This window comes from Medicago truncatula, chromosome 2 (assembly GCF_003473485.1).
Source record: "Medicago truncatula cultivar Jemalong A17 chromosome 2, MtrunA17r5.0-ANR, whole genome shotgun sequence".
Classification (NCBI taxonomy): domain Eukaryota; kingdom Viridiplantae; phylum Streptophyta; class Magnoliopsida; order Fabales; family Fabaceae; genus Medicago; species Medicago truncatula.
This window is the reverse complement of record NC_053043.1, coordinates 15,557,060-15,564,582: the sequence shown is the minus strand read 5'-3', so window position 1 is coordinate 15,564,582 and position 7,523 is coordinate 15,557,060. Positions and strand designations below refer to the sequence as shown.

Here is a 7,523-nt window from a genome sequence, read left to right as displayed (position 1 = left end):
ACCTTTATCTTCCACATTATTGCAAAATAAGACCATAAATCTTCATCAACAACCCATACATTCTCACAACCATAGTGGTCTAAGTTAGTTAACCCAGTAAACCTGCTTTGATGGTGAACAACAACCTAAAATCTATTATCCATCTGTTTTAACAATAGAATAAACAATAGTCAAATCATAATAATTGCACAAATTTCGAAAATAGACCAAAAATACATATATTTAAATAATGGCTACATGACAGATACATCCAAAACAAGGAACAGTAAACCCTAAACTATTATAATACACACGCACACATACAAATTCCACCTTTTTCGTTTTCAAAACCCTAGAAATTTTTAATCCCAAAAAAGAAACTAACATAAAACACATAAAAACCCTAACCCTAACTTTAAACAATCAAAAACATCATTAACTTTAATCAATTAGAAACATAAAAAAATTTAACCTTTTTTCGTTTTCAAACTTGTATAAATAGTTTAACCGAAAAAAAGCAACTCAAATAATAACCTAGGAAAACCCTAACCCTAATTTTCGTAACCCAAACCTTAAACATAAGAAGAAGATACGAAGAAGAAGAAGAAGATACGAAAGACAAATCTGAGGATCTTCTTCACCAGCCACTCAATTTGTTTCCTTCGTAATCCTTTGTTCTCACCAAGGTCTCCTTCGTTTTTTTCGCTTTCTCTCACTAATCTACTCATTCTCTCTCTATGTTTCTGGAAAACAAAGAGTTATGCCACGTAAATGCCCACCTGGAGTGGACTTAACGTTTTTTTGAAAAAAAAATTGACAGAAAGGACTATATTAGGTAACAGATGAGTTAAGGGACGTGTTTGTGAAAGTTAAGACTTATGGGACCAAATTGAATAGAGGGTATTTTTAAATTTATTCTTATTTTTTTGTTACATGTGTTATTTGTATTGAAAATTGAGAGTATATTTAAAAAGAAAAATCCAGCCAAAAGTGCTGAAAGGGGTAGTTTTCTTTATATATAGTATAGAAGTATAAATAATATATTTTCCATTCAAAAAAAAAATTATTCTCTTTAACTGCAATTGAACCTTTGTTTTAGGCGATGATCCAAACAAAAGGTTTCTCAAGTTTTGTGTTCCCATTCACAAGCATGCTCTAAACGGAAACTGGCCTGCAGCCAAACGCATCTTAGACAAACAGAATGAGCTTAAAAATGCTGCCATAGCAAATGGGTGGCATACACTACTGCATATTTCTGCAGGTGCAAACCAAATTCACTTTGTGAAGGAGCTATTGAAGATGCTTCATGACAATGATATAGCATTGCAAGATGCCAATGGTAACACTGCTTTCTGTATTGCTGCTGCAGTTGGAAACATGAAAATTGTTGACTTAATGCTGAAAAGAAACCCCGATTTACCTATTATAAGAGGTGCATTAGGATATACTCCTATTCAGAATGCTGCATTGCAAGGAAGATACAAAATGGCATGGCATCTATATGATAAAACAATACATTGTTTTGAAGACAATGACTGGGAATTATTGTTCTTTGCTTGTATCTACACTGGCATCTATGGTAAGTACTACTAACAGATGTAATTCATCATAAAAAACTGTCATATGGTGACCAACTCAAAGATCAAAATTGTCAAATCGGTTGCTAACATTAGCACATTAGTGACTAATGGTTTAGCGACATTTTTCAAATCGGCATGTATTTGAATTAATAAAAAAATTACTTTAGCGACTGATTTGCGGACCGATTTAGATCGGTCTCTAAATAGAGAATTGAGTAGTTCATATGATCTATGAAGTACGTACCATTGCTTAAAAATGGTTTGAAACTCTGAACAATATTAATGATCCTCGTAAGTATAAGCTCGTAATATTAATCGTCTTCCCATATATGGAACTTATATTTGTTCTATTGATTTTGTTGATCAACACCGATCAAATCATTGTTTCAACTAACTTTTTTTTTTCTTTTTTTATGCACGCTATCAACTTCTTTTGTAGACCACATGGGATATTTCAAGAACTTTGCAATTGCAAAAATATTGATCATAATATTTTTTCCCAATTGCAGACTTGGCCTTGAAAATGGCAAGAGGCAGAAATGCACTTGCTTTTGCACGTGATGTGAATGAAGAGACAGCTTTGCATCTCTTGGCTCAAAATCAAATGCCATTGGATTCTTGTTGTCATTGTCTGGAACATGATCATCATCCCATCATGACTAATCCTGGTAAATCATTTCATAACTTTTAGTAATTAATTTTTCTTCATTATCTTAACGACCAATTATACCCTTTTGGGTTGGATTTGGTCCGGTGATGTTGGGTTGGGACCTTGAAGTGTGTTGCTTTAGTTTCAGATTCAAATATCTTCGATACCAATTTCAATGAGCTAGTATGGTTTTTTTTTTTAAATCAAATGACCATATTTCGTATTGCAGGCATGAAAAATCACGTGGTTTTCCAATTGGTTAAATTTCTTTGGACAACGATTCTAGACAGACACTACACATCAAAGGATGAGTTAAACGAAATCATAAATAAACCTTCTCAACTAATATTTGATGCTGCTGAAGTTGGAAATTTTGGGTTCTTATCGGAGCTTATTAGTGCCCATCCAAGCTTGATATGGGAGATGGATAGCAAAAATCGAACTATATTACACATAGCTGTTTTGCATCGGCATGCTAGTATATTCAATCTCGTACATCAAATAGGGCATATAAAGGATGTCATAGTGACATTTGAAGATGAAGACAGAAACACTATATTACACTTGGCTGCAAAATTAGCACGACGAGGTCAACTTGAATTGGTTTCTGGAGCAGCTTTTCAAATGTGTGTCGAGTTAGTATGGTTTGAGGTACATGTAATGCAACCGTTTTATCTTATGGCTTTGCATTTTCAATTTTGGCTCCTCTGGATGGACCCTCAATTTAGACGAGGCTGGCCTACGTGCCTGATCCTATTTTAACTATATTTTACTTAACATCTGTATATATGTTTTCGTATGATAGAAAGTAAAGAAGATAATGTTGCCAGCACAAATTAAGTCAAAAAACTCCAAAGACATGACTGCAGAAGAACTGTTCTCGAATGAGCATGAAAAACTAAGGGAAGATGCAGAGTCTTGGATGAAAAAAACTGCCGAGTCTTGTATGCTAATTTCAACAGTCATTGCTACTGGAGTGTTCGCTGCTGCAACTACTTTACCAGGTGGTACCGATGACACAGGAAAACCAAACTACTTGAAGAAACCATCATTCTTGGTGTTTGCAATATCAGACACATTTGCATTTATCTCAGCTTCGACCGCGATATTGATATTCTTGTCTATTCTTGTATCGCGTTATCGAGAGTATGACTTCTATAAATCACTGCCTTTAAAGCTAATATTTGGATTGATCACATTATTCATCTCCATAACAAGCATGATGGTAGCATTAAGTACTTCCTTCTTCATAATATACTACCATGGTTCGATGTGGATTCCTAGTTGCATTACAATACTTTCCTTCCTCCCAATACTTTTGTATATACGTTTGCAATTTAAATTGTTTTCTGATATCATTTACTCAACCTACTATTGGAAGACTCTATCTAAGCTTGGTAAAAATATGATTTATGTACTAGAGAAGTAGAGGATTATTATTGTAGTGTATATGGAATTATATTCTGTTACTAGAAGTCGTTGATGTTATATAACATTATGGAATAATCTAGTTTTTATGTATTTATTTACTTGCTTTTCTTTAAGAGTGGTTTATTTTACTCTGTACTCTTTTTCCCTTTACCAAAGTTTTATCCTTTTGGATTTTCTTATTAAGGTTTTTAACGAGACAGTGATTATTTTATCTTTATGTGTTGTCTTGGGTATTGGTCTAGTCCCCCCAAGTTTGTAGTGTTTTTCCTTTTTATTAATAAATTTTGTAGAGTGGTGGCAGATAATAGGTGATAGTTATGGGATGTTAACGTAATTGAGATGTCATTGCTATAACTTGTTGTTCACTCTATTGATTTTAAGAAACATATATTTTCTCTTCATCTTCTCATCCTATCTTGTAAGATGATACAAATATTGAATCCGACCATAGTTCTCAACTTTGAAAATAGATTAAATTATACTTCCTCCGGTATCTATTTAAGAAAAGATACATTTTTTTTAAATTTATTGAATAATTTATGTATCTAACCTATATTATAGATCAAATAAATCAGTTATTCAATCAATCTAAAAAATCAAATTTTCTTATAATAGCAATTGGATGGAGTATATATATGTTAGGAACACCACAATAACCTATTCTAATAGGCTGTATGTACAAGGCTTGATGGTTTTGGTTGAAACTTGAAAGAAACAACAATAGGTATGTTTTCCATCATGACTATGCTATTAGTTTTTAATATGAGAATTTTTTCTCACCTTTTTGGCTTCTCACGCAACCTTTCAAAATACTCTCATTTGAATTTTATAATCGGATATCTTTCGAAGGATTTCAGATTATAAAAACCGAAACCTTCCTATATATAAGAAAATCTCAAAAACTTTTCTCATTTCAACAATTACGTTTTTCCCCTAAAACATCGCTCTCACCACCTAAAATTCAAACCCCTTACATTGTGTGATTCTTTAAGGTTTTTTTGGTCAAAATCATCACATTTCAAGCCTTTTCAAACACCAAACATAAGGTAAGGTCGCATTCATCAGAAAAATTGTTCTTTGAATTGTTTTTTCTTTTTACTTAAATCGTTCAGATTCTATAATTTGAACGAGTTAAGTATGTGCTAAAACTTTTTTTTGTGTGGGTATGTGTGTGTGTGTGTGTAATTTTAATTATTTGTGTGTGTGATTTTAACATTTTCATATATGGGCTGCATTAGACACAACACACCTACCATGACATGCATTTTCGCTAGGCAAGAGTGGGTATATCGGGCTAAAGTAAGCGCATGCTGAGAAGACGTAGGGGAAGAGTTTGTACTATTGATTGATTTAAACTGTGTCAGGTGCACAATCCGGAGCCCTAGCCCGAACACCCTGTTGAGGAGGAGGAGGAGGTTTCCGACCATGATGAGGAGAAGGCAAAAGTCAATTATATATCATTTCCACCCACATCATGTGGATGAGGAGAAGTCACTTATATATTTTTCTATGATGCTGTTTTTTTTTTATATATAAACTGGTTTTTTTTTTGCTAAAATGCACTTTTGACTTCCTAACTTTTCAAAATTAGCGATTTTGTCCCCCGTATTTTAAAAATCTCACTTTTTGCCCCCATCTTTCACCCATTTTACAAAATATTAGCCATATCCATAATTTTAACATGTTCAAAACTAATGTAGATTTTTGTTTATATATAAATTATTGTCAACTGTGAGCACGCATGAAAATTAATTAAAATAAAAAAATTAGAATACACAAATTTGTTTGAAGGATAGAATACTCAAATTAAAACTAAAAAACTAAATAATAAACATTGGAAAAATCTTCTCATTCATCTTAAACCCTAATTTTTATCCTCAGCAATCAAAATCACACAAACAAAACAAACCAAACCAAACCAAACCAAACCCAATCTTCATAACCTCGTATTCAAACTCAAATCTATTAAGGAATATGATACTTGATAACGAAGTACATTACTTATTGTTCTAAAACTTATTGATCATGAAGTAATTCCTAACAATGAAGTAAATAATGAAGGGGACTACGTACATTTTGCATTATTAGCTGATCTTGAACCTATCAACTATGTAGTAGCATTGTATGGAAAAACGCCATGATAGAAGAATTAGATGCAATAAAGAGGAATAATATTTGGGAGCTCACCATACTACAAACAAATAGAAGGTTATTTATGTTAAATGGGATTTTTAACTAAATTTAAAAGTAAATGGTGAGATAGCTAAGCATAAAGCAAGATTAGTATCTATAAGATTTAGGCAGAAAGCTGGATTTGATTACTTTGAAGTATATGCAGTTGTAGCAAGACTTAATATAGTCAGATTGATAATTGATATAGCTTGTGAGAGGAATTGGCCTCTTTATCACTTGGATGTGAAATCAGCATTCTTAAATGATCCATTTGTTGAAGTTGTGCATGTCACACAACCTCTAGGATTCAACCTTAAAGGGAAGGAATATTTGGTATTCAATTTACACAATGCAATGCTTTGTATGGATTTAAGCAAGCTCCAAGAACGTGAAACAATTGAATTGACAACTTTCTAGTTCAATAGGAATTTGTCAAATGCAAAGTTGAATATTGTTTGTATGTGAAGAATAACAAAGGTAGAAATCTGATGCTTATTTGTCTATATGTTGATGATTTCGTGGTAACTGGAACCAATATAATTGAGAAAGAAGAATTCATAAGACAAATGATGAGAGAATTTGATATGGCTGATTTGGGAAAGTTAATATACTTCCTTGAAATGGAATTCAATTAAACTTTAAAAGGTTTAGGGATGCATCAGAAGATAAACATGTTATTGATATTCTTAAGAGATTCAACATGATGAGTTGCAATCCTACATATACACCGGATGAAATGAATCAGAAGCTTGTAGGGTCATTGAGATATCTGTGTAATAGCCAACCTGATATAGTTTATGTTGTTGTTATAATCAGTAGGTTTATGACTGAACCTAGAAAATCTCATATACTTAAAGCTAAAAGAGTTATGTGATAGATCAAGGGAACTCTAGATTATGTCATATTGTTTCCTGCAAATATATATATCAATGGAGCTACTATTAATCTAATTGCTTATTGTAATGAAGATTGGTGTGGAGAGAAGCATGACATAAAAAGCACTTAAGGGTACTTGTATAAGATTCTGAATGTTCTAATATCATGGTGTACAAGGAAACAATCTGTGATAGCCCTCTCAACCTATAAATTAGATTATATATCAGGTTTCTTAGCATCATGTCAAGCACTATGGCTGGATTCTGTGTTAAAGGAATTGAAGAGAAAAGTATACATTGCTCATTGATAATAAATTTGTTATAGATTTAGCTAAGAATTCAGTGTTGCATGGAAGAAGCAAACACATTGAGACAATATTTCACTTTATGTTGTTTTTGGATTTCCAATATGTTGTATTAGAATTTTCAAATTCTATTATCTACCGAAGTTGTTACTAGGTTGAGTCACGACCAGGACTGGAACAGCACAAGGACTCATGCTGTCACGGATAAATCCCTTTCTTAGTAAATCCTCAATCTGCTCCCTTAAAGTCTCATTCTCTTTAGGGCTCATGCGATAATGAGGAAGTTTTTTGGTAGACTAGAATCTGGAATCAAATATATCTGATGTTGAATGTCACTCATGGGAGGTAAATCCTTTGGAAGCTTTTATGCAATTAGCTCGTTGAAATCTTTTAGAATTTCTAAGACTTCACCTAGTATTGGAATATCTTATTTCACAACACTCATCAGTCATTTGATCACAACTGAGCAAAAACACTCATAAGACTGAGTACATTTGAGCTAGCCTTTCTTAGACTAGACTCAAAATATGGG

General features: G+C 32.7%; 2 protein-coding genes across 2 annotated transcripts; both read left to right on the top strand.

Moving 5' to 3' along the window:
- Positions 1 to 237: 237 nt before the first annotated feature.
- Positions 238 to 2,250, top strand: LOC120578301 (uncharacterized). The gene is made up of 3 exons (XM_039830969.1): positions 238 to 265; positions 1,079 to 1,558; positions 2,069 to 2,250. The coding sequence occupies exons 1-3, from the start codon at positions 238 to 240 to the stop codon at positions 2,248 to 2,250; spliced, it is 690 nt and encodes a 229-aa protein (XP_039686903.1).
- A 197-nt stretch (positions 2,251 to 2,447) lies between these two features.
- LOC25488242 (ankyrin repeat-containing protein At5g02620) lies at positions 2,448 to 3,780 on the top strand. Its single transcript, XM_024775635.2, has 2 exons — positions 2,448 to 2,859; positions 3,014 to 3,780. Exons 1-2 carry the CDS (start codon positions 2,632 to 2,634, stop codon positions 3,635 to 3,637), a joined length of 852 nt encoding a protein of 283 aa, XP_024631403.2. The 5' UTR covers positions 2,448 to 2,631; the 3' UTR covers positions 3,638 to 3,780.
- Positions 3,781 to 7,523: the final 3,743 nt, after the last annotated feature.